This window comes from Chionomys nivalis, chromosome 5, assembly GCF_950005125.1.
Source record: "Chionomys nivalis chromosome 5, mChiNiv1.1, whole genome shotgun sequence".
Taxonomy (NCBI): Eukaryota; Metazoa; Chordata; class Mammalia; order Rodentia; family Cricetidae; genus Chionomys; species Chionomys nivalis.
In genome coordinates this window covers 4710806-4738719 of record NC_080090.1, presented here as the reverse complement: position 1 = coordinate 4738719, position 27914 = coordinate 4710806, and the positions used below count along the sequence as shown (strand labels likewise).

Genomic DNA, 27914 nt, shown 5'->3' with positions numbered 1-27914 from the left:
CTGGCAGTAACCAACAGCTCTCTAATTGGACTAAAGGTCCACTTAACAAATCATTTTGGTACTGGGAACCTAGCCAACTACCTGGAGATGGTAAAGTCATGGATCTCAGAGGAGACCCTACAACGGATACTTTACTAACCCAGCATAATCTCTAAGTACATTCTAAATGTTTATCCTTGTACCCACAGACAAGCTAGTTCTTTCCATTTGAGGACACTTCTCTGTGCAACAGACAGAGCCCACTACAGAAAACTACATCCAGTCAAATGCAGAGCTCAGTCACCTGAGGCTCAGAGACCACTGCACAAGAGAGAGCTGCAAGACTGTGAGAGACGGGAAAAGGGAGTTTGCTGCGAGTGTTTCTCCTAGAAACATCAGAAAAGCTACGCCCATGAAGTCTCGCCAGCACTGCTGTCTAAACACGAGCTGAACAAGGGCGTCACAACAGATGCTAACGTGGAAGAGGAAGTGCTCATGTGGCCTCAACACGGACAAAGAACTATGGGCAACTAAGGAATAATGAGAGTGGGAAAAGTGGCTTCCCCAGAAAAGAGCACACCAATTTACACACACACACACACACACCAATTAATGAAAATGAGGCCATGCATCTGAAAGAGCACGGGGTTTATGCAAGCGTTTGGAAGGAGGAAATGATGTCATCTCAAAAACTAAAATAATAACAAAATTGCAAACCTAAGTAGTCCCTAATTCCTTTCGGGGGAAAAAGGAGCATGATGCATGTTTGTTTGGATTTAGTCTTGTCCTAATCTCATTTTAAGCCAAAGTTTGAAAAGTAACAATTTACAGTAATAAAGTTTACTTTAGTTCATGACAAGAAAGAAAAATATGCCTTCTTCATTAAGCTCCAGGACTTTAAAAAATAGTATGTATTTTACTTCTTTACTACATTTACTTGCTGACTGACAACGATGAATGTGTGTGTACATGTGATCTAATGACTGAAAGACAAAGGTGTAATGTTGAAGGAAGAGGTACGGCCAGGCGATGGTGGTACACACATTTAATTCCAGCACTCGGGAGGCAGAGGCAGGTGGATCTCTGTGAGTTCCAGACAGGCTCCAAAGCTACAGAGAAACCCTGTCTCGGAAGACAAACAAACAAACAAAGAGGTACCATAGCTTCCATCCACACAGGTAAGAATGTGAACTCTAACACCTCCTTTCAGAATGCCTCTAAGAAGGAAAAAGAAAGGCCTCCTCACATGTTACTAAGCTGTCTTTCCATAAGAGAAAGTAAATGCTGACTGAACTGTCCTATGCTGGGCATTGCTCGTGAAACAAATCACTTCAGCGGGAAATTCACACAAAGCTTTGTTCTAGCTAATATCAAAACTTGATAAATAGCATGAGACAAAATATCACAGAACCAGAAGAGAACACAGTGCAGGGCGACCTTGGGGTGTCTGGCTACTTCCTTCATCTCCTCCTGCGCGTCTGGGACGTGCACTGGAACGACTTCCTTCTTCAGCAATGCAACATACCGCGGAGCCACTGGGTCAATAACCTGCAACAAACATCCTCATGTACATACTGAAATACATAGTAACACATCATAAATAAAAAGAGTAACAGCACAGGAATACTAACTGGTTTTATTTGTTACTGCATTTACTAATTTTTATCTGTTAATTCTTTCATATTTAGTTTATCTATTACTTCTATTTACTGTCACTCAAGTTTAAAAAGAGAAATGAAAAAACTAATTACAAACCAACAGACACAGAAGATTTAAGATTTTCTTCCCCCAAATTACTACTGGCAGGTAAAAAGAAACTGAAGAAAACAGGTCAGAAATATTTTGAAAATAATCTTTAAGTCTAGCAGTTTTAGAAATGAGGAGAATCCTGTGAGGATTTATAAATTCAGATCTAAAGGTAATCTGATATTCAGTCTTGCATTGCTGGAGAGACATCCACTCGAAGAGACAGAGGCATTAAGAGTTTCAGGTATCGCTTCTATAACCAGCTAAGCACCATCTAAAGCAGAATAGCATTAGGTCACTATAATAAGGCAACCCTGTAGTTTAAAGAACAGACAAGGTGATCCTATTGAGCTACATGCCACACACAAGGTGGGTCTCTATACTGCAAAGTAAGAAATCTGAAAGACATCTGGTCTCAAGTTTTGGAAAGGGACACACACAGAGAAACCACTACATGCCCAAATCTAACACATACTTGGCACAGACAGGCAATCAGGAAGTATCTGCAGATTAATCGAATGAGTAGTCTTTTAACTGTGCTACAACCCATTCTAGCTCCTCTTCTGGAGCCAGTGAACAGTACCCACGGACCCCGTACAACGCGGTGCTGAGATGCTGAGCACCTGGGAGAGAAACGAGCACAAAGGCACACGCAGAGCTGGGCTCAGTTTCTCACACTGGAGTCCTTGTACTGGGGAGGCCGCTGGGTCAAGGGGAAGACCCTTCCTCTAATAAATAAATGGGTAGACAGACAAATGGATTAACAAATGCAGTCAGACAATATTTCAAACTCTGAGAAGCTTAATTCCATTCACTGCAGCTAACTTCCTCACCTTGCAAAACTGTCAAAAGTGAACATGGTGGCATATGCCTTTAATTCCAGCATTCAGGAGGCAGAAAAAGGAGGATGTCTATGAGTTCAAGACCATCCTGGTCAACACAAGTTCCAGGACACCCAAAGCTATGTTGACAATCTCAAAAATTCAAAAACGAGGTGGGGGGAGACAGGTTGCACAGCTGGCTAGTCACCTAAGGAGTTGTCTGCACAGAATTTTAGGCTGCCTAGAAAAGTATGATTCCAATGGTCTAGACAAAGTCGGGAGATTTGTTTTTAAAAATCATTCTACAAAATTTTTCAAGCAAGTATGGAGAACCATGAACTATTTAAAAATTGGGGATGATAGCCAGAAATGGTAGAGCCCAACTGTTAACTTTAACTACTTTAGAAACTGAGGCAAGAGCATCACTTCAACCCAGGGGCAGAGACCAGCCTGGGCAACCTAGAGAGGCTTCATCTTAAAAAACAGAAGGGGGGAGGGAAGAGAAAGAGATAGAGATAGAGATAGAGATAGAGAGAGAGAGAGAGAGAGAGAGAGAGAGAGATGATATTTAACTCCCTTTCAGCTCTAAAATTACATATTTCTTAAGACTCTGGTCCAGTGGTTTTCAAATGACTCCACAGAATCTAAGGATTTCCACAAGAGGCCTGAAAGAATCCCAGAAGAGCATCACAGGGTGAATCTGAAATGTCTCTGGGTTTATGCTTAAGCACTGCTCAGCGACACTGCTACAATGGCTGTAGAACATTTAAGTGAGGAGTCTGGCGGTAGCACACAGGTCATTAGAGAAGGTTATAGCCACAACCTCCCAAAAGAGTATCACCACCTGGGAACGGCCTGTGGAGGACATCACACAACACACATAACAAGAACAGAGGAGGAAAGGAGTGGACGATGATGGTGTAAAGCCCTTTCCAGACTTTCTCTATTAGCTCTAGAGCCTGACAGCCAGGACCCTCACACTTAAGAGACGACAAAAAAGAACTCCTCTGGGAAAACTGCTGGTTAAAAGGGAGGTCTGGAGTTACTACATGGGGGAGATGGGTCAATGCTTAAGAGCTATTCTTCCAGAAGACCTGGGTTCTATCTCTAGCACCCTCAGGGCAGCTCACAACTGGCTGTAAATTCAGATCCAGAGAATCCGGTGCCTCTGTGGGCAATAAGCACACATGTAGAACACAGACATGTATGTGGACCAAACATCCTTACTCCATAAAATAAAATAAAAATTAAAATCTTAAATTTAAAAATTAAGCCAGGCGGTGGTGGTGTCCACCTTTAATCCCAGCACGCGAGAGGCATAGGCAGGCAGATCTCTGTGAGTTCAAGACCAGTTCCAGAACAGGCTCCAAAGAAATCCTGTCTCAAAACAAAACTAAAAATTTAAAACAAATTATTGAAAGATTTTCATTTTGAAAGTCACTACATTGAGTTCTTCTCACCAGCCCAGCCAGTATATCCGACAGGAAAGTTAAACTTCTGCTCTTAAACTTCTCATCATTTCTGTTACGCCCTTATTAAACCCAAAGATGACGTGACACTACCACTAATGCTAAAACCATGAACCGTTCATACAAAGCTATTTTTTTTTTTTTTTTTTGGTTTTTCGAGACAGGGTTTCTCTGTGGTTTTGGAGCCTGTCCTGGAACTAGCTCTTGTAGACCAGGCTGGTCTCGAACTCACAGAGATCCGCCTGCCTCTGCCTCCCGAGTGCTGGGATTAAAGGCGTGCGCCACCACCGCCCGGCACAAAGCTATTTTTAAAGGTCTCTGAAATATGACAGTACAAATGAAAAATTCAACAGGTAGAGTCATAAATCAAGAGGGGAAATAAAACTGGAGGTCCAATGTCTGCACATGTCCAGAGAGAAGAGGCTGGCTGAGGCTCGGTGGCCGATCCTGTGCGCAGACATGGGAGACAGCGGAGGAAGCACAGGAAAAAGAGGGAAACAAAAAAAGGAATGCACATATTGCAATTCAACACCTGAGAGGCAGGAAGATCACTCTAAGTTTGAGGCCAGGCAGACTATACATTAGGACTATCTCAAAAGACAAAGGGAAGTGTGTTAAAAAAAAAAAACAAAAAACTCAGAACCGAAGGAATGAGTCAGTTTTTAGGCTAGAACTCACATGTTGTTTCAATAGATATGATGAAAATAGACCCATACACCAAGGTATACTAAAATTTTCAGGTAAAAGAATAGGTCCTGGGACTGAAGAGATGGCTCAGTGGTTAAGAGCATTGCCTGCTCTTCCAAAGGTCCTGAGTTCAATTCCCAGCAACCACATAATGGCTCACAACCATCCGTAAAGAGGTCTGGCGCCCTCTTCTGGCCTTCAGGCATACAGACAGAATATTGTATACATAATAAATAAATAAATAAATAAATAAATAAATAAATAAATAAATATTTTTTTAAAAAAAAAAAGAACAGGTTCGGGCTGGAGAGATGGCTCAGCGGTTAAGAGCATTGCCTGTTCTTCCAAAGGTCCTGAGTTCAATTCCCAGCAACCACATGGTGGCTCACAACCATCTGTAATAAGGTCTGGTGCCCTCTTCTGGCCTGTAGGCATACACACAGAACATTGTATACATAATAAATAAATATTTAAAAAAAAAAAAAAAAAAAAAGAACAGGTTCTAGCCAGGCATGGTAGCCCACAGACTGGGACAGGAAGATCCTGGGCTACAGATTAAAACCCTGTCTCAGAAATAAAGCCATCACATATACCAGGTCACAAGCCTGGCACAGAGGTAAGCACCCACAGACCCTGTCATTACTTAGGAGGCTGAAGTAGGGTGACTACTTTGCATCTGCAAGATCAAGATTGGTCCAAGCAGCACAGTGAGCTTTCCTCTCTAAAAGATACCTTTAAAATGTCTCAGTAGGTCTCTTTATTCCATCCAGAGTGCAGAACAAAAGGACGGTTAGAAGGAAGTGACAGCTGGCACAGTAGCGCATGCATGCCTGCAGTCCCAGCTCCTAGGGAGACTGAGTTAGGAGGACCACTTAAATCCAGGCACTTGAGACCAGCTGGGCAACATAGAGACCCAATACAAACAAAACAAAACTGTCCAGGAAACAGGTGATCCATCACAGAAAGAACAAAAAGAGAATCCCAGGGTGATGTGAAAGATCTGGGGGTGCAGCTCTGCCCCCAAAGTAAAAGAGCTCCAGCACACGCCACCAGAGCAGCACAAAAGATTCTGGCAAAGACGTCTAAGAGTAAGTTAAAGAACATATGAAGTGCCTGAACAGCTCGAAGAACCATGACAACTTCACGGACTCCAAGAACCAGGAGTCAGGAAATGCAGGAGGGGGAGCAGGTAAAATAAAACAAGTGACAGAAGAAAATCAAATTGTTATGAGCAAAAACCAAAATGTCATTTCCCATCACAGAAAGACAACTGAAGAAAAGCCAACTAGCATCCCCCGTACGGACAACCAACACCACAAGAGTCAACTGAAAACTCAACAGATCCTCTATAGGGAGCGAAGTGGAAGGGAAGAGCCCACTGAATCTTGTGACCCAGAGAAATACATTTCATATATTTGAAATAAATACATACACAAAGTTTGATTAAAACTTAGACTTAAAAAGGCTGAGTTTAAAAAGGCACACAAATATTAACTTGCTTGTAAATTCTACTTGTGTTTGTTATTAGTAACTGCAGCAACAGAAAGAACCAATTAATGATTCCTTAATATATAAAAAATTCACTAAAAGTAAAAAAACTAAATAAATTCAAGACACATGCAACACAAGCAACTACTTGATGCAAGACATCAGCACAGCCGGGCAGCAACGACCAGAAAGGATTTACAGAACACAATCACAGAAACCGCAGTGCAGAATGTGCATTCAAATGATTCGCCTTATTATAGTGCCCAAGCATCTGCTTCCAATTAGGGATTGACAATGTCAATATGCATGGTTCCTGGTTTGATTTCCAATTAAGAAAGCTTTGGGTTGTTTGTTTGTTTTTTTTCAAGCTGAAAGCACAGCAATTGTAGTTAGCGAACCTTCATTACAACTCAATTACAATATGCAATTTTAACTCTTATGTCCTCTCAGCACACAAAGGAACAGCAGAATGGATTTAGCCAAGTCTCCCTTTGCCACAAAGAACAGAGGACACATTTGGCAAACTAGGGATGATGCACTGTCTGTTGAGCAAGTCGCTACAGAAATGTGATTGTGCGTCAAAGCTGTATAGTTCCTCGGGCTATGACATGTACTATGTTCACTACAGCTATGTTTAAGGCAATACAAGGATGAAGTGATACCTTCTTACAGAGAGCTCGCAGCTTGAAAGCAGAAAAATGAAATGCAGAGTGTTCGTAAAAGGTTTAAGGAAAAACTATTACCATTTCCCATAAATCCGAGTTTGTTGCTTCAATAATTGTTCCTTGCTGGGGTGATTAGTAGGCTTAGTGCCCTTATCCACTTAGAGAAGGAAAACATTCCATTTTCCTGAAAGACTGCACAATGATACACTGTTCAGAGGGCCTGATCTCTGCTATAAGCACACCAGTGAGTTCTGCGTGTCTATTACTCAAGAGCGAGGTAGAGGAAGGGCAGTAGGTACCTTTTTGTTAAATGCCCAGATTTTGTCCCATTCCATATTCACAACAGACCTCGAGGAGCCCTAGAAAAGCAATAAAAACAGTTTAAGGATAAGAAATACCTAGTAGAGGGCTGGTTCCATGACTCATTGGGTAAAGGTGTGTGTCACCATTCTAACGACCTAAGTTTAGTCCCTGGGACTAACATGGTGGAAGGAGAGAATGACGTCCTAAAAGGTGTCCTCTGACCTCCATGTTTATGCACACATACTAAATATACACTAAAAATTAACAAATAATCAGAAGATTTTGCTTCAAGTCAAGCATGCTTAGAATAACAAACCAACAATAGTTGCAAATTTACTCTACTGAAATTGAAACCTTAGTGTGTAGCCTTAACAGTAGTTTATTGTTGGAAGCCATCCTGTAGGCTGGCCAGAGTTGACACTTGACTCCCACTGCATGGAAATACTTTTGTCCCAATTTTTTACTATAAAACATTAACTTATTCCCTTTAGGCAAAGTCTACTCTTAGGTAGGCATGGTGGCATGTGCCTGTAAGCCTAGCACTGGGAGACAAGAAGACCTCTATACACTTAAGGCCAACCCGATCAACAGAGCAATTCCCAAGCTACCAGGGATACACAGTAAGACTGGAGGGTGGGGAAGGGAACCCATCCTAGACGGCGTGGGATTACATCTGTAAACCCAACACTTAAGAAACTAAGGCAGGGGGGCTGGAGAGATGGCTCAGAGGTTAAGAGCATTGTCTGCTCTTCCAAAGGTCCTGAGTTCAATTCCCAGCAACCACATGGTGGCTCACAACCATCTGTAATGGGGTCTGGTGCCCTCTTTTGGCCTGCAGGCATATACACAGACAGAATATTGTATACATAATAAATAAATAAATATTTAAAAAAAAAAAAAAGAAACTAAGGCAGGAAGGTCACCAGAAGTTCAAGGTCATCACGAGCTACAGAATAAATCCATATCTCAAAATGAACAAGTCTCACAGTGAATGTGGTGACATAAACATGAACAGGAAGAACAGAGGCAACAACAAAAAGGGATATTAATAAGAACGGCTTGGAAAGCCAGAGAAGCTAGAAAAGAAACGACTACTTGCCTGAGCAGCGATGAATTGCTTCAGCCCCTCGACCGTCATCCCTCTTCTCAGAACCCCGCGCACTGTAGGAAACCGAGGGTCATCCCTGGAAACAGCACACTGTTAAGCAGATGTCTACATTTCTTGATACAGAGAGAAGATTCCTAAGGAATACTAAATTATATTCAGAACAGCACCCAGCTGAGAGAAAAATCTCAGAGTCACACTTCTGAGTTGAGGATGTAGAGGGTGATGACCATCTCTATGAAAGACCAGAGTTACAACCACTCTTGATTAATGCTAAGATCCACACCCAGAGGACGTGCCAAGCGCACTTCTCATTTTCCTATGCCATGGTCACTGCAGACAACACATGCTACGGCATCTAAATCAAGGCAGAGGGAGACCCTAAGGCAGTGGCTGATCAGAGACGAATTAGGACTCTTACAGGCTCACAGGTCTATCCGCTACTACTTCCCAGTCAAACCTGACACCTACAAGTAGTTAAAAAAACTCCCTGCTACAGCAAAGCCTGACTGCTCTGTCAACTCCAAGCGATATTAGACATACCATCCGTCCACTAGTCCTTCATTGACAAACCACGTGAGTTTTCTTTTAGACAGCACTGTGTTGTTGAGGTTTAAGCGACTGTATTCCCAGATGTATGGCTTCCTTATGCCTAAAGCTTCAATAATCCAATAGAATTGTTCATCTCTGTCATGGTATTCTGTTGTCCTCAAGGCATGAGTAACACCTTCAATGCTGTCCACTATAGGGCAGGCAAAGTCATATGTTGGATAAACACTAAGAGAAAAAAAGAGAATGTTTTTCTGAATAAACAGACTATTTTATCTTCCTCATCTTAAACATTAGCAGCATGCTCATTTAAAATACAGCTCCTTAAATAGTAAAGAGCCGTTTTTGTTTTGCTGGACATGGTGGTTCACACTTGTATTACCAACCTTTGGGAGGATGGCAGCAGAAAGATCATTACAGACTCCAGGCCAACCTGAGCTGCATAAAACACACTATTTAAAAACACACACACACACCAAGAAACACACAAAAAGATAACAATGTTTTGATATATCTGAGAATTATGAGGTAGAAAATAAACATTTTTAACTGTTATTTTTATTTTGTCTTTTCAGGATTTTGCCCGCATATGTATGTGCAATACTGGCTAAGGCCAGAAGGGAGCGGTGGATAACCTGGAACTGGAGTGAGTTGTCATGGGCTGCTGGGAATCCAAGTCCTTCAGAAGAACTTCCAAGCTCTTGACCACTGAACCACCTTTCTAGCCCCACTGGTTTTACTTTTTAAGACTATTCTCACTATATATATGCCTGGCTGGCCTAGGACTCACTATATAGTCCTGGCTAGCCTTGAGTTAATGGCAATCCTCTACCTCCCAAGCACTGGAATAAGTCAGCAAATTTGCAATTTAATACATAGTTCAGTTTTAGTTTGGCAAATTCTATAGTACTTCTGTAATAGCAAATATATACTGCTGAGGGTCAGTCTGGACTACAAAATGTGACAGATACTGCTTCAAAGGAAGAAGGAATAAACTTTGGTAGGAAGAAAGGAATGAGGGCAGACAGGCAGGCAACAAAAAATTCCATTTAAGATGGAACTTATTTTTCACCCTGTGCTGGGGACTGGACCCAGGATCTTCTGAATGTGAGTTAAGCAATGTAAGCACTGAGCTTCTGCCCGGCTAGATTCCAGAAGGACAGCATTCCCTACACCAGCTAGTAGAGAGCACTTGTCTAGAACATGTAAGGACCTAGGTTTGTGGCAACACTATCAAAAGGGGGGGGGGGCGCACTTTAAAAGGTGATTTCTGCTTAAAATGAAGTATGCAATGCATATACAGTGTCAACTTAAATTATTAAAAGATATTACATTATGCCTTCTAATTTTTAAGATTCAACTCAAGGGGCTGGAGAGATGGCTCAGTGGTGTTCTTCCAGAGTACCTGGGTTCAATTCCCAACACCCACATGGCAGCTCACAACTGTCTGTAACTTCAAAATACCAATGCATACAAAACAAAACAAAGATTGAACTCAAGATGTAATTATACCAAGAAGGGTAATGCAAATTTGTAATCACAATACCTGAGAAGATGAGGCAGGAAGATCACGAGTTCAAGGTCAAGCTAAACTATATAATGAGTCCTTGTTTCAAGCCCCACCCACCCCACACCCCAAAAAAACAACAACCCAAACTAAAAATTAACCAGCTGTCAGTCACATCTGCCAATCTGCACAAGGTACAGTGGTTTCATATGCAGTGGCTTTCTTCAAAGTTAAGAAAACAAAAGCAAAATGGCTCATGATTATAATCCCAACACTCTGGGCTGAGGCAGGAGGATCACTGTGAGTTCAAAGCCATCTCAAGTCTCAAAAATAAGACACTTTCTCACGGGGTGGTGGTGGCACATACCTTTAATCCGATGCCTCTGTGGGCAATAAGCATACATGTAGAACACAGACATATATGTGGACCAAACATCCTTACTCCATAAAATAAAATAAAAATTAAAATCTTAAATTTAAAAATTAAGCCAGGTGATGGTGGTGCACACCTTTAACCCAGCATGCGAGAGGCATAGGAAGGTGGACCTCTGTGAGTTCAAGGCCAGCCTGGTCTACAAGAGCTAGTTCCAGGACAGGCTCCAAAGCTACAGAGAAACATTGTCTTGAAAAAGAGACATTTTCTCAAAAACAAAAACAAAAAACAAATGAAACAAACCCCCAATCAAGAAATAAGCAAATGAACTGAACAGTTTTATACAACAAGCCAATAAGTATTTTTGAAAGTGTTCAACATCCCTACCACAGAGGAAATAAAATCAAGACTACTTTTGGTACCACATTATCCAAGTCAGAATGACTACTAACATGAAATCTGACCACAAATGTTGGAGAGAGAAAGGAACCATACTCACTGCTGGTGGAAGTACAAGTTTATACAGCCACTGTGGAAATTAGCTTAGAGATTTCTCAAAAAGTTAAAAATGCGGGGGAGGAAGGGAGGAAAATATATGGCTAAAAAAAAAGTTAAAAATAGTAGTACCGCCGGGCGGTGGTGGCGCACGTCTTTAATCCCAGCACTCGGGAGGCAGAGGCAGGCTGATCTCTGTGAGTTCGAGACCAGCCTGGTCTACAAGAGCTAGTTCCAGGACAGGCTCCAAAACCACAGAGAAACCCTGTCTTGAAAAACAAAAAACAAACAAACAAACAAAAAAATAGTAGTACCATATAACCCAGCTATTTCACTCCTGGGCACATACTTCCTTACACGTGTATGTATACCCCCATGCTACTTTACTCACTATAGCAAATAAGTGGAATTAACCTAGTTGTCCATCAACTCCATCAGGAGATGATTGGATAATACAAATTTAGTGTATATATAAAAAATATTATTCAGTGCTAAACAAAAAATATAATAAAAATTACAGGAAAATGAATTGACCTAGAATGTATAATGTGGAACAATGGTCTTTTATCCTGTCACTTGTATTATTTTTAATAAAATGCTTTCTGACCAGTAGCCAGGTAGGAGTATAGGGTGCGACCAGGCAGGAAGCAGGGGCAGGGCAATGAGAATTCTGGGAAGAGGGAAGCGCAGTGTGCAATCGTGGTCCAGATACAAAGCAAGCAAGATGTGACTGCCTTGCCAAAAATGGTACTGAGCCACGTGGCTAACATAGACAAGAATAATAGGCTAATATAAGTTATAAGAGTTAATAAGACGCCTGAGCTACTAGGCCAATCAGTTTATAACTAATGTAGACCTCTGTGTGATTTCTTAGGGACTGGAAGACTGTGGGAACCGGGCAGGAGAAAAACCTCAGACAACAAAGGGGGGGGGGTCACACAATGTCAGAAAGAAAAACTACATATTATCTCTCACATGAAGAACCTAACCAATAATATATATATAATTTACATATATATGTATATATATATACACACATATATATGTAAACAAATGTACACATGGGTACATGTGGAAAATAGAACAAGAATGAGTATCTAATAGGGGTCGAGGAAGGATTGAATACAGGTAATGGACATAAATTTTAAAAAAGGATATAAAGGCAATTGTTTTCCTAGTTCTAACCCTATCATGGATCTTTCATTTTTGGTGGTGCATAGATACATAAAGACATATTTAGTAGTGAAAGTGTAAAACACAACGTGAAGTTTCACGACTTCAGGATGGCTATTCTACCATAGAGGAGCATTAACTTGTACCGAATTTGGGTCTGGTACAGTTTTTATAATAAAGTTAATTAAAAGGAAAGAACATATATTCTGCAACTTATTTTACAGAATAAAGACAGACTTTAAAGGGTGTCCTATTTAAAGAAAAAGACTTAAAATTACAGATGTTAGCTAGTGGCAGGCCACTCGCCTGGCAAGCATGAGCCCCGAACCAGAAACTTTAAAATAAAAAAAAACAAAATATGGTAATTTGTGAACAACCCCAGAAAAAAAAAAAAAAACAATTAAAACTTTAAAACACATGCTCTTTTCTTGGTTTGTTCATATTTCTGTAAATTTTTGTGCTACTATTACTGTGTCAATTTATGCTCAAAAAAAATTACAAGAGATAAACATTATTATCTAAAGATATACTTACACACTTAAGTCAGACAGGAAAAACTACAAAGTGTCAAGAATTTTTAGACAAATGCCCGTGTCATGTGTCTGTGTCCCGTCCTGTCCAAGTCCCCCTACTCCCCGCCAAGAGACAGGGTTTCTCAGTAGCTAAGGAGCCAGTCCGGAAACTAGCTTTGTAGACGAGGCTGACCTTGAACTCACAAAGATCTGTCTGCCTCTGCCTCCCGAGTGCTGGGTTTAAAGGAATGCGCCACCATTGTCTGGTGACAGAAATGTTAAGATAGCTGAGAAAGTCATCCCTGACAGGCTGCATTGCACACCTTCAAAAAAGGCCACTCAGACAACCCACATATGAAGAACAAAAGCGCTGACTCCCTGACTGATCTGCATCCCCTCCTTCCATGTTCACGCAGGAGCAAAGGGTTGCACTTACTTGTATTTATTCCCAGTTCTTGGGTGGGGCTGGATTTTGCAGCGGTAAAGGGTTGGGTCCCTCATACACCCATTGTTACTACTCATGTCAATTTTTGCTCGTAGGCAACAGGACTGACCAAATTGGCTTCCTTTTTTCATTTCTTCCCACATCTGTAGATTCTTCTCAACAGCTGTAATATATCAGGTATATTCTTATTTATCTGACTGATATAAGTTTTCGTTTTGTGTTGCAGACACATTCCATTGGTTTAAAAACACTGTAGCATTGATAGCTGAGTGAGGTAGAATATGGTGGTGGTAGTCCCCAGCACCCAGGAGGCTGAGGTAGGATGAGACTAAGTAGGGCTACTCAGCAAAACTCTATCTCAGAAACAAACAAACCTCAATACCTGTAGGAAACAGACTCTATGAATGCTGCAGAAAAGGTAAAGACAACACATTTTACTGACACAGCCTAGGAAGAAGCCTTTTCTTCTTCTGCTGCGCCCCATTTCCCATCAGGGTCAACGAACAGTGAGCCCTTCTCCCACTCCCAGCTTTGACACTGTCTTTAAAGTAGAACCATTCTTCCTTGGCTGCATCACTGCCAGGGGTCCTCCAAAGTCCCTTAGGCACCCAGTATGGCATGGGAAACGCTTGGCTCCAAGAAAATGAAAGATCACAGAACAGATCATGTTACAGGTCATAGGGGTTTAGCTTCTCTGTACACTAGGTGGCTCCAGCTCTACCGGTCTCAGAATAACAAAAGCTTGTTCCATCGGGATAAGAGAAAACTACTAAACAGTACCTTCCCATGGGAACTTATGAAGCTATAACACGTTTCAGTTATACTCCGAATAAATACAAATAATTCTCAAAATCTAGTTAACTCCCTTTGAAACTGCAGTTTTAAAAAAAAGTTTACTGTAACAATTTAATTTTACTATGCTTCCCAAATGAGCACTTTAGGCTTAAATACAGTTCTGGCAACAAACTGCACTGAATAAAATCACCTTGATTTGTGCCAGGTGGTGGCAGTACGTACCACTTTAATTCCAATACTCAGGAGACAGAGGCAGAGGTGCGGGCAGGCAGAGGAGAGGCAGAGAGGCAGAGAAGACGGGGAGAGGCGGAGAGGCAGAGAGGTAGAGGGCAGACAGAGAGGCAGAGGCAAGCAGATCTCTGAGTTTGAGGCCATCCTGGTCTAGAGGGAGTTTCAGGATAGCCAGAACTGTTACAGAGAAATGCTGTCTTGAAAAAAACAAACAAACAAAAAAGAAAACAAAACAAAAGCTGGACTTGTAGGCTCAGGGACAAGTCACGAATGAGAAGTAAAGTAGTCTCTTAGACAGGATATAGTGGTTTATATACTCCATACAACCTGTCATCCCAGAACAGGGAAGCCGAGGCAGGGCACCAAGTTAAACAACAGATTGGGCTATATGGCAGCCTTTCTGTTTGTTTGTGACTTTGGAATGTGGAATGCCTCCCACGGGCTCTTTGCGGGAACACCTGAGGCCTAGCTGTTGGCACAGTTTTGGAAGGTTGAGGAACTTCTGGTGCAAGATTAGGGTTATACCTTTGAGTGTAATAGTTCAGCATCAATTCTGATTTCACTCAATGCTTCCAAAGCCACCAGCACATAAAGAAGTTACACTGTAAGATCCCAGCAACAGTGACAGAGCGCTGCTCTCTAACGGTACCCTCTCAAGCTTCTTGACCCTAAGCTGCTTCTGTCAGCTGTGATCACAGCAATGTAAATAAGTAAAGGAAGCACAGACTGTAGTCAGGTGATTGTGCACCAGTGTAAGTGCTAATGAACTTATGTTATTTTAACCACACACATACCTACATGTTGTGGTGCTTGCTGCACTACCAAACATTTTAGGACTGTTAGGCATTTAAATTAAAGTAACTATAAATGTTACAGAAAAATCTTCCAAATGAAATAAATGCAAAAGAATGCATACACAAATGAGGTGTTAGGCTGGGTGGTGGTGTGCACCTTTAATCCCAGCACTTGGGAGGCTGAGGCAAGTGTATCTCTGAGTTCAAGGCTAGCCTTGTCATCAGAGCGAGTCCCAAGACAGACTCCAAAGCTACACAGAGAAACCCTGCCTCGAAACAAACAAACAAAACAAAACAACAACAACAACAAAAAAAAGTAAGATGTTAAGAGTGAGGATACTGAACATAATTCTATTGCAGATAAGGTTGTAAGAAGTTAGGCCAGGAACTAGGATCAGCAGCCTCGCAGGTGCAGGCCCCAGATTAGATCCTCAAAACAAAGAAAGGAGGACAGGAATGCAAGCAGGGCAGGAGGTCAAGACAGGAGAATCTCAAGTTTAAACCCAACCTAGGCTACACACAGCAAGGCTGCATCAGACAAACATAAAAAGGCATAAGAATTAGAGAAAGAAATAGCCTTAAATGTGTCTTAAGGAACATCTTTCATTTAAAAAGAGAAATAAAACTCATCAATTAAAATCTGATACAAACTGTGCCTTACAGTTTTGCCTGTGTTTGGATTCTGCCCTCTGCTCACGTTCCATTTTCATCTGTTCTGCAGGAGTGTCATCCACATAAGCCTTCCCTTCTTGAATTAATTTCTCTGCATATTTCATTATAGTTTCAAAATGATCTGAAGTGTAAGTGAACTGATCTGGTTTAATATGCAGCATGGCAACATCTTCCAAGATAACCTGAAGCAAGAAATCAAAGGAACCATCAGGGTATCTGTCACTTTCTTACACATTTTCACCCCATGATATTTATTCTGGGCAAATGTAATAAAAGACCATCAGTCTTAAACAGCCTGAAAACAACTGTGGATGATGCACAATGTGAGGTCATCCTATTCAGTGCACTGGCCTCCAGATCTCCAGCTGCGAAAGCGGATCTCAAGGTGGAGCTGTTGCTGAGAGCTGGAAGTGCTGTGGCAACTGCACCACTGGCCCTCGGTGAATATATTACAAGTCCTTCAGAATAAAGACGCTAGGAGACTAGAAAACCACACCTTACAATACCTGTGCAGTTTTAATCTCAAGACTATGACAAAAAAGGAAACTTGCTTCCAGTTAAATTGGTATTCAAAGGAAAATACAGTATTCCAGTAAACTCTACAATAACTGGAGAAAAGAAAAGATTAACTCAGGTCTTTTGGAATGGGAGCTATTATTTTTTGGCTTAGGTCTCAGGCATGAAATATAGAGATGTTTTGGGAAAGGCAGCTATGAAACCAAGTATATTTTCATACCATAAAGGTACCAGATCACGCTCCAATTTTAATCAACTTTTCTAAGACAAAGGTCATCACTACACTTTTAATTACCTTCTCAAAATCTTCCTTTTCCTTTTCAGGATTTGTGTCATCAAATCTCATGATCAGTTTCCCTTTAAAGTTAACCTGGTAGTGCTGGTTCAGAAGAGCAGCTTTTGCATGCCCAATGTGTAAGTAACTAAAACAAAAACATTTCACAGAGAAACTCATTAACATGCTTCAACTAGATTCTTACCCTTAACCTCTTTGAGGAAATAAGAACCAAACAAAACGTCCAATACTCCCCAGTCATTTTACTTTCCACCAGCAGGGGCTGTAACAGAAAACGTGACTGACAGACAATAGACTAGAACATGGATGTGTAACCATAAGGTACAACTCCTATGTGAACTCTCGGAGGGCAAGGTATTACAACGGTTACAACCCTAAGAACAATGTTCTTTCCTCCGAGACGAATGGTCATTTACAGAAAACGTTTTGAAACCATTATTGATACAGCCCAGTAATCGACCTCTCAGATTTGCTGTTGCTGGAAGCAAAGCCCTCACAGTAAGGGAGAAGCACCCGCGACAGTCACAGTCACTGTGGTGGCTAAGTTGGAGAACATGAAAATTACTGTGACAGAGAAAAAGGCTATGAGTTTTGACTACTTTCCTTGGTTTCAGCTTTCTCAGATGCCAATGAAAATATTTTAACTAAATGATCTCAAAGGTCCAATCTAGCACCAAACTCTACAAACCAGAATCTAGGAAAACTATTTGTTCCCATGGGCAGACGACAATGAAAAAGAGCCCATTGCTGACAGTACCACACAGCAATGACATCCCATCAATGCCACGGTGAGCCACTGGCAGGCAAAGATAGGAGGATCACAGGTTCCAGGACAGCCTGGGCTGCATAACCCTGACCTAAGAATACACATCTAGATCTTACAGGAAAGATCCTGTCAACTAGGCAGAAAAGAAGGCATGAAGCAAGTTCAACCAGCTCTCACAGATGTTAATTAGTTTCCATGGAAGTACAGTGAATATGATAGTCACCTAGTTTGAAAACACATCTTTGAGCTCAACTAATATACCAATATGGGAGGAGAAAATGCAAACCCTTATTTATGACACTGTACCATTTTTAAACTAAAAACAAACAAACAAAACCTTTCTGTGGTGCTAGAGATTGAACCCAGGGCTTTGCCCATGTCAGAGACATCCTCACTGAACTGTACCCCTAGACCTAAATGAAGCAGTTTTCTTTAGACATTTACTCACACAGTACTCCAGATTGGTGATTCAACTTTCTATATAAACCAAAGAATTTTGTGGGTGTCTTGGATGATATCATAGAAAATAAAAAAAAAAATTATGTATCAGCAAAAAAAATAGGGAATTCCCAAAATGTATAGAGTTAAGTGAGTAACATTAAGAAAAATTTTGTCCTATTTTTCCAACTTTTTATAAATCTAAAACTACTATAATAATAAATTTGTAGATGGGTAGTGGTGACGTCCATCTTTTATCTCAGCACCTAGGAGGCAGAAGCAGATGGATCTCTGTGAGTTCAAGGCCAGCATGGTCTACAAAGTGAGTTCCAGGACAGCCAGGACTACACAGAGAAATTCTGCTAGGGGGAGAGAGAGAAGGGGGGAGGGAGGGAGAGAGAGAGAGACAGAGGGAGAGACAGAGAGAGAGACAGAGAGAGGAAGGAAGGAAGGAAGGAAGGAAGGAGGGAGGGAGGGAGGGAGGGGGGAGGGGGGAGGGAGGGAGGGGGGAGGGGGGAGGGAGGGAGGGAAGGAGGGGGGAGGGGGGAGGGAGGGAGGGAGGGAGGGAGGGAGGGAGGGAGGAAGGAAGGAAGGAAGGAAGGAAGGAAGGAAGGAAGGAAGGAAGGAAGGAAGGAAGGAAGGAAGGAAGGGCATGAGTCCTGCGGAAAAAACTGAAACACCGTGAAGACGGCACAAGTGTACCACATTCAGTAATGCTACTATAACCACTGTCAAGAAGAGGAACATAGGGCTTGAGAGAGGGCTCAGGGGGTAAAGGCACCTGCTACCAAGCCTGACAAGCGCAGTCCAATTTCTAGTCCTCCAATGGTAGGAGAAAAATCAACTCCTAAGCTGTCCACTGACCTCCACATGGGGCATATGTGTGCCTATATATACATACATACATGAGAAATAGCCTAATAAATATAAGGCTTCTACATTTTTATTAACAATCTGTGATTACCTATTATTAGTTACTGTGCTAGCTTTATTTACAACACTTGAAGGTAGATCTTCTGTATATGGGGTTGACAGGAAAAAATTCTTACAGTTTAAAGACATGTGTGACTCTGAAACTGTACATGCAGTCCTAAGAAGACAAATCTCAGGAAAACAACCAGGACTCTTAAACTAGTCATAAGATTAACCTTCCCGCCGGGCGGTGGTGGCGCACGCCTTTAATCCCAGCACTCGGGAGGCAGAGGCAGGTGGATCTCTGTGAGTTCGAGACCAGCCTAGTCTACAAGAGCTAGTTCCAGGACAGGCTCCAAAACCACAGGGAAACCCTGTCTCGAAAAACCAAAAAAAAAAAAAAAAAAAAAAAAAAAAAAAAAAAAAGATTAACCTTCCCAAGAGAAAACTGACATCAAATCAGCTCTAAAAATAGATTTACAATACATACTTGGCAGTGAGCTGCATTACATTCTGCCATACGGCACACACACGGGGGCGGGGAGGATAATTTTTAGTTACTAGGACTCTAGAAACAGATGGCAGCGACTTAAGTCTGGCACATTATCAGTACATGGTGTGAGTCAGCTTCTGAAACCATGTGTAAAATAGACAATAACAGTGCCTTTGCTCAGAGTTGTGATTTATGGGCTACCGTATGTAAACACGTGGTAGTGTTACAATAGGTATCACGTAAGTGTGATGACACACATCTGAAAGTGTCAACACTTGGAAGGCAGAAGCAGGAAGGCTATGAGTTCAGGACTAGCCTTGTCTACACAGTAAGCACCAACTCAGCCAGGGCACACGCAGCACAACACTAGAAGAGGGCTAGGAGCACAGCTCAGCTGGGAGTGCTTGCCTAGCATGCATGAAGTCCTGCTCAATTCCAGCACTGCTCAAAATGAGTACAGTGAGCGACACAAGCCCACAAACCTATCACTCTAGAAGAAAAGGCAAGAGAGTCAGGAATTTGAGGTCACCCTAGCAACAGTTTAGTTCAAAAGCAGTCTGAGGGTAGCTTGGGATACATGAGACTTTGTCTCAAAGCAAAATAAAACTTCAGACAAACAAAAGGCAAAGAGGCAAAGTCAAGTCTTCCGGTTTTCGTGCACACAGAAAAGAAATTAAAGGTTTTTTAACAGCATGTGGGGGTGTAATCAAAAGCAAGAAATCTAATCAAGACTGGATGCTGGGCTATACTCCCAACTCCTCTACTGTAACCGAGCAAGGCCTCTGAAACTACAAACACTGAAATATGAGAAATTCAACAATTTTAATAAATGACAATGGTGGGGAGAAAAAGGATAAACGGCACAATTATAAATATTATTTTAAAAATACCATTCAACAAGTCATCAAAGTCAGTACTCAAAGGACAACTGTGACCTCACAGTGCACAATAACAAAACTCAGGGCTCTAAAATGTACGTGGAAACTGAACCATGTAAGGTGCCATTTGTGACAAATTTCACTTTGTCAATTAATCACTCATTGATCAAGTCTGTAGATTTTTTTTTTAGTTGCTATTTCTCTTTCATTTCTTTTTTTTTTCTTTTTTTTTTTTTGGTTTTTCAAGACAGGGCTTCTCTCTAGCTTTGGAGCCTGTCCTGGAACTCCCTTTGTAGCCCAGGCTGGCCTCGAACTCCCAGAAATCCGCCTGCCTCTGCCTCTGAGTGCTGGGATTAAAGGCGTGCGCCACCACCGCCTGGCTGCTTTTTTTTTTTTTTTTTTTTTTTTTAGAGCTGGACACGGCTCAGTGGTTAAGAACCTTGCTGCTCTTGCAGAGGACCCAAGTTCAATTCCTGGCACTCACAATGCCTCGAGCTCCTGCATGCACAGGGTGAACAAATACAGACAAGCACATACCAACAAACACGTGTAGTAAGTAAAACATTTAAAATATAAAATAAAATTTCTTTTTCTGTATATGGGTGTTTTGCAGCGAAGTATATCTATGTGCCTGGTGCCTGCAGAGTCAGATGAGGACATTAGGACATTGGCTCTCCTGAAACTGGAGTTCCAGTCAGTTTTGAACTGCCAGGCAGGTGCTGGGAAGTGAATCTGGGTCTTCTGGCAAAGCAGCCAGGGCTATTAACCTGTGAGCTATCTGTGTAGGCCCTTTCGTTTTCTTCTACCTAGAAACTCAGTTCAAAATCTGAAATGACAAACTCAGAATAGTTAAAAGCATAATGTGGAATTCTGCCTGTAACCCCAGCACTCAGAAGCAAGATTAGGAGTGCTACATAATGACTTCAAGGACCTGTGGCTACATCAGAACTGGTCTCACCACCAGCCCACTACCCCAAAATGCAGAATCTCAAACTGCAATTAGTGACAAGACTATAATTAAAGAACTATTAAACAGGGCTGGAGAGATGGCTCAGAGGTTAAAAGCACTGGCTGCTCTTCCAGGACCTGAGTTCAGTCCCAACAACCACATGGTGGCTCACAACCATCTATGATGAGATCTGGTGCCCTCTTCTGGCACTCAAGCATACGTGCAGGCAGAACGCTGTATTCATAATAAATCTTTAAAAAAAAAAACAAAAAAAAACCTATTAAACAGAAAATGGAAAGAAAAGTTGTGATCTGCCAGTTAAGGCAAGATTTGACTACAAAATGCAAGATCTGAAATTAAATTCAGGAAGTACAAACACCTCATTCACAAAATGACAGTGCGATGTTCTCCTAAGACTAAACTCCTCAGGGAGGCTGCTCCACGGAGAGTCACTTCTGTATTAGGACCTTTGGAAGGATTCTATCACAGGCCCAACTAGAGAACAGAATGACAGACATGCTAAGGCAAAGGAATCCACTCAGTCTGAGGGGATGCAGGGCGGGATCTGTGGGCTTTTATGAGTTAGTCAAATACTGTTTTTTGTGCATGTCAAGAGTTAATAAGTCTGGGAAACCTGCAAATTTATGGAAGTTACTAAAAAGGTTTTCCAAAACTCCCCTACTTTTATTTTAGAAAAATAAATATTACTTAACATCTGCTATAAATAGAAAGGACTGAGTAAGCATAAATACAAATCCTTACTGAAAAAAGGCTGCAAAACTCTCAAAATACAAGCAAAACCTAAGCTTTTCTATATATGAACACTTTCTTATTTATATTTAAAATTTTCTATTTGAGTATTTTCTTATATTTTTTAAAATTCTAAAATAAAACTTAGATGTTGTCTCTCCTACTGCCTTAATGAACTAAAACTACAAATTAACAAAGCTGTAAGTAATTAAACTACAAATTAACATAGGCTCTAAATAATTAATTGAGGCTTTTAGGTTTACTCCCCCTTAACCTCTGGATGAGAACAGAAACAAAGTCCTTAGAGCTGCAGAGCCTCTGCACTAAGCACCGGGCTGCGAGCAGGTGGCGTTTCCTTACCCACTGGCCTCTGGAGGGAATCTGACGGTCACCTTCCCCATCTCTGCACCCGGAAGCTCAACGAATTTGCCAACATCTTGTTTTTTGTCGGGTGCCTAAAAAACAAACCATACACAGCAAAAGCTTCCATGGCTGTATGTTTATGAATACATTCATTTACAAATATGGTCAAAAGGAGGATGACGACTAGATCACCCTTACACTTTAGAGGTTCAAGCTCCAATGAGGAGCAGGAAGGAAGCCAGACGGCACTTAGCAGAGACACTGAAAAGCTGGGAAGACGACCTCTGCTGCTTTACTGGGTGTTGACAGCCTCCCACAGAAACAACAAGAGGCTCTTCAAAACTTGGATTCGACTCAGTGCTCAAGATGAGCGAAGATTTAAGATGAAGGAGGAAGTGCAGTTGCAAAGCAGGTAACTGGGGACAGGACTAATCCCCAGTACCAAAAAACAATGCATAAAATACAATTTTCATTAAATGGAAGAACATGCATCGGGAAAATAATCTTACAGGCATAAAGTTCAGGGCTTTATGTAGTTGAACAGTTAAAGGTATACAAAACGTAACAAAAATATCATCTAAATTTTGTTTTTTTAAATGGAAATAATCTTTGAATTTTTTTTTCAAAGTAGTGCCATGGACCCAACACCATGGCCCTTACCATGCTAGGCAAACACCCTGCCACTGAGCTATACTTTCAATCCCAAGAAAATACGCTTTCTGTGAGAATAAGAATCTCTTCACAGATAGAGTTTCAGTTAGACTGAAACATCCGCACTTAGAAAAAAATTAAGAGTTTGCAAAATGGTTCAGCCGGTAAAGACCTGCTACCAGCCTGAAGATGAGGAGAGTCCCTGGGACCCACAGGTGGGAAGAGACCTGACCGACTTGCACGCCACAGCACACGTGCACCTACAAGCACAATATAGAAAATTAATACAAAAACAACTTAAACATTTGCTTACCACTCTAGCTTTGTTTTCCGAAAAATCCCACTTGGTACCAACTGAGCGGAAGGCCTGCTGGGTTTCAAGAAAGCCAAACCAACGTTTAACGTGGACCAGAGTTTTGTTCTGCTCCATCTGTTCCTGCCATGCAGCATTTCCTATTAGTGAACATAATAGTTTAAATCTTTAGTAAACCGGCAAATTATAAAGCACAGATCCCACCAGCTAACTTATGTGGATGAGATTGGTTTGCAGCTGTGCTTCTGCAATGCAACCCTCAGTTGAGTCTATTTTGCAGAACTCAAAAAATACGCACTTTTCAGATCAAGGCCAGCTGTGGTGGTGCACGCCTACCATCCCAGCACTCAGGAGGCTAACACAGAAGGGTGGGTCACAAGCCCACAGCTGGGACTACCTACTTCTACCTAAGAAATAGAACAAACAACTAAAACACTCACAGTTGAATTCACTCGACTTCTCTAAGACTGGCTCCTGTCCTCCTCCCACCACACACCCAGTGTAAGACCAGATCAACCGGAGAAAATACAAGCAAAGTCATCAAGAAGCAGTTAACTTCTGCGTCATCAATGTAGAAACGGGGTCGCCAACCCATTCATTCCCTCCCTACTTTGTAACGTTCTGTTAGTCTACAGAACCAGTGTTCGGCCTCATTTCAACTACACACTGATGGTGTTACTCAAGTAAGTCATAAATTCCTAATTCTGTCAGCCATTCATGCACCTTAAGCTTTTAACTGGTCCAAAGCTTCCATAAAACAGGCCATCTACCTACATCATCTTAAGTAATCTTCAGGATCTGTGTTTTCTCATATATTGTATACTTTTAAAAATTATAGCTCTTGCCGGGCGGTGGTGGCGCACGCCTTTAATCCCAGCACTCGGGAGGCAGAGGCAGGCGGATCTCTGGGAGTTCGAGGCCAGCCTGGGCTACAAAGGGAGTTCCAGGACAGGCTCCAAAGCTACAGAGAAACCCTGTCTCGAAAAACCAAAAAAAAAAAAAAAATTATAGCTCTTTATACAATCCAATAAGACAGTTTCTCTGGGCGCTGGAGAGATGGCTCAGAGGTTAAGAGCACTGGCTGCTCTTCCAGAGGTCCTGAGTTCAATTCCCAGCAACCACATGGTGGCTCACAACCATCTGTACTGAGATCTGGCGCCCTCCTCTGGCCTGCGGGCATACATCAAGGCAGAATGTTGTATACATAATAAATAAATAAATCTTTAAAAAAAAAAAAGACAGTTTCTCTGTACAGTCCTGACTATCCTGGAACTCACTATGTAGACCAGGCTGGCCTCAAACTCAGAGATCCACCTACCTCTGCCTCCCAAGCGCTGAGACTAAAGGCATGCGCCATCACTGCCCAGTCAAAATCACACTTTTAAAGATGGACTCTCCTTTGTCCTTCAGTGATCTCATTTCACGAAAGCCTATGCAACTTTACTCCAAAATTACCTGTATTTGCCTCCATGAAATCTGAAGCGCATCACTGAAGTTTCAAACTCTTCCTTGCTACTGTAAGTGCAAGGATAGATAGATGGATGGATGGATGGATGGATGGATGGATGGATGGATAGATAGATATTGATATATTTCATACATCATTTATACTTCATTTAAGTTTTTCTTGTTTGGTTTAACAAGTTGTTTCCCAGGTTGATTAGAACATTATCACATCTGTTGCAAATTAATTATACAAGAGGAAAAAAGGGACCCAACAAAGAGTAACACTCCAAATACCTCACTAATCTGCCCTTCGCATTCCTACTGAGCAAACAGATTTCCCGGGTTGGAAACAAGTACTGGGAATGAAGCAGTTGCTAGGATAGAAGTGCTAATAAGATGCAGTCTCCTTAGTAGGAATGACAACAACCCCAAAGGAGGAGAGAGATGACTTCCAGGGTCAACAGAAGACCCTGTATCTCTGTGACCAGGAATAAAAAAGCCAGATTAAGCGTCCTCAGTTACTGCCTACACACATACATAAAGGCAGTAATATGCCCACTTTTCACCTAGCAAAGTATTAAATGACCAAAAAAAAAAAAAAAAAAAAGAAAGAAAGAAAGAAAAAAGAAAAGAAAAAAAGAAGTTTACTTAGGCACAGTAAGTGATGCATCCCCGTAGTCCCAGCCACTTGGCAGACGGAGGCAGGAAGGTTGCTTGAGCCTAAGAGTTTGAGACTAGCCCCATCTCAAAATCGATCCCCACCCCCACCCCTGACCACTGAACAACAAAAAACCTATTTAAAAAAAACAAAACAAGTACTGGTGCACACCTTCAATTCCAGCACAGTAGAGGCAGTGAGTTCTATGATGGAGGTGGTTCTTGTATTTTATCTGTTGCTTTCATTGGTTAACTAATAAAGAAAACTGCCTTAGCCCATTTGATAGGCCAAACCTTAGGTGGGTGGAGTAAACAGAAGAGAAGGCTGGGAGAAAGAAGCCGAGTGAGGGAGTCGCCATGATTCTCCCACTCCAGACAGATGCAGGTTAAGATCTTCCCTGGTAAGCCAACTCGTGGTGCTACACAGAATATTAGAAATAGGTTAGATCAATATGTAAGAGCTAGCCAATAAGAGGCTGGAACCAATGGGCCAGGCAGTGATTAAAAGAATACAGTCTCCGTGTAATTATTTCGGGGCATAAGCTAAGCCATGCGGGCGGACGGGTGCCGGGGACGCAGCCCGCCGCTCTATGTTACAACAGAGTGGCACCCAACGTGCTAATGAACTCCACGTAAAACCTGAGAGGGCTTAAAAAGGACACAGAGAGAATTTAAGACAGCTTTTTGCTGTTTCTGGGTTGCGTGCGGCAAAGAAATTGTCCTGACTCAGCAGCAGGAAAAAAAACTGGCTGTTTTAAAATGCCGGCTTTCTGGGCTGTGCCGCCATCGCGATCTCTGTCTGGCTCCTGCAGGAGACAGAGCTTTTAAATGGATCATTTGGAGTAAAGTGCTACGATTTGTTTGATGACAACTAGACTCGCTGTGTGCCTAAAAGAAAGTCACTTTGTGCTGCGGCTCAGAGGCACAAGCAGCTCCACCATGCTACTGATGCAATGTTCAAGGATCAGAGGCACAAGCGGCTCCGCCATGTTGGACTGGGCGGGGCAAGCAGGCAGTACCTGTTTTTGACCTAGGAATGACACAGCTTAGATTGTTAAGCGCTTAGCGATTTAAAAGCGCAAAACAAAGTGCTCCTGGATAGTAAAAAAATTACAGATTCACAATAGAACTGATTCAGACACTGTTGGATGAATATACGTAGGCTTGAGAGAGAGAAAAATATATATATAAAGAATAAAGTTAATGTTTTAAAAAAAGGGTAAAGTCTTTAAAGAGACAGAGTACAGATAGTTATAGATTAAAAGAAATAAAGAAAAATAAGCCACGTAAAAATGGAAAATTCACAGAGAGTCTGGATTCTTTGTATTATTGTGTTTTCTTTAAAATTTTTGACTGTAAAGGAGCTAAGTACAGAGAGACATTTCATTACATGGGCTGCCAAGCTAAACCAGAATGGATACAAGGGTATTATGATTTCAGAATATGGGTCTAAGGATATGATGCTTTGGAGAGGGTCTTCTTTTGTTTTCACAGAGGATGCGACCCTGTGGATTTCTTCTATCCCAATATGGTATGATAGACCACGCCCTCCTGAAAGGTTACTGTGAACCCCTTCAAAAAATTACTTCACATAACTGCCAACGGAGATGACCCTGACACACAGGTCACACCATGAAAGATCTGAATAACAGCGCCCCCATTCAGCAGGAAGCAGTTTGGAGAGAAAACTGCGCCCATGTTCCCATATATTGTTTATAAATGTTCTTTTTTACATTTAAAGGGGGATATGATATAGATATGAATAATTTGCATTGGTGTGGATTTGAAGGTCAATTTTGTTATATGTATATGCATATTTCTAATCTTGATTAAGGTATTGTGATTGTGTAGTTCATTTAAAAATGTAATGTATAATTAAGAAATATAGATTAATGGATAATCATCAATAATAGTCAAGCTTGTAGTCACGTTAGTTAGATTTTCTAGATATATAGAGATATATTTCAATTAGGCATTCTTCATATCTTTCAAAGACTACAGAACATGGCATTTAATGTTTTAATAACTTAGGGCTTTTCATGACAATGAGACACATCTGCTCCTGGCAGCACCAATCTACTTCAAGAGGATGATGGGCATTGAAGAGGCTCCTTATGGAGTTTGATAGCCATTTGGGCAAGAAACTACTCTTGCCTGGACTGATGCATAAACTGGACACAGAACCCACAGAAAGAGGACTGCTGAACTTGCCTAAAGGTGAGATGGTTTTTCGGGGTTCCTGACTCATAAAAGAGTCTGCAAGACATTCTGCAGGACACAGCAAAAAGTGACTGAACTGTCTTTGGAATTTCCTGCTTGATGAAAATGTCTGCTGGATACTATGGGCCTGCAGGCTGAAGATGGATGCCCCAACGGTACAGAGGAACTTTGGGTGACTGTCCAGGCAATGAGATGTCTCTGTCATTTCAAGAGTTTTGGATTTCTTGTTTACTTAGGTAATATTATATCCTTCTGGAGTCTTTGATGGAGTTGAAGAATGGATAGATAGTTATAGTTTTCCTTAGTTATGATAAAATAGATATAAATATTATAACTGTAATTCCTGCTTGATAACTGTTTTGCTATATGTAATCTTACTATGTTAAAGTGAAAGCCTTTCTTTTTTGTTTAAACAGAAAAAGGGGAAATGATGGAGGTGGTTCTTGTATTTTATCTGT

The 27914-nt window shown here is 41.5% G+C and overlaps 1 protein-coding gene across 3 annotated transcripts in view; it reads right to left on the bottom strand.

The window, feature by feature from the left end:
• Positions 1 to 27914, bottom strand: part of Eprs1 (glutamyl-prolyl-tRNA synthetase 1) — a 77412-nt gene that overhangs the window by 38188 nt on the left and 11310 nt on the right. Inside the window, exons 5-14 of one of the 3 annotated variants that reach the window (XM_057770112.1) lie at positions 23134 to 23273; positions 22167 to 22261; positions 16621 to 16747; positions 15799 to 15991; positions 13309 to 13480; positions 8807 to 9040; positions 8258 to 8342; positions 7155 to 7214; positions 6853 to 6873; positions 1417 to 1527 (exon numbers count right to left, since the gene is read on the bottom strand). In XM_057770112.1, coding sequence (XP_057626095.1) covers positions 1417 to 1527; positions 6853 to 6873; positions 7155 to 7214; positions 8258 to 8342; positions 8807 to 9040; positions 13309 to 13480; positions 15799 to 15991; positions 16621 to 16747; positions 22167 to 22261; positions 23134 to 23273 — 1238 coding nt within the window. Of the gene's footprint in view, positions 1 to 1416; positions 1528 to 6852; positions 6874 to 7154; positions 7215 to 8257; positions 8343 to 8806; positions 9041 to 13308; positions 13481 to 15798; positions 15992 to 16620; positions 16748 to 22166; positions 22262 to 23133; positions 23274 to 27914 lie in introns of those variants that run through there. The other 2 variants (XM_057770113.1, XM_057770114.1) reach the window with 2 other exon arrangements.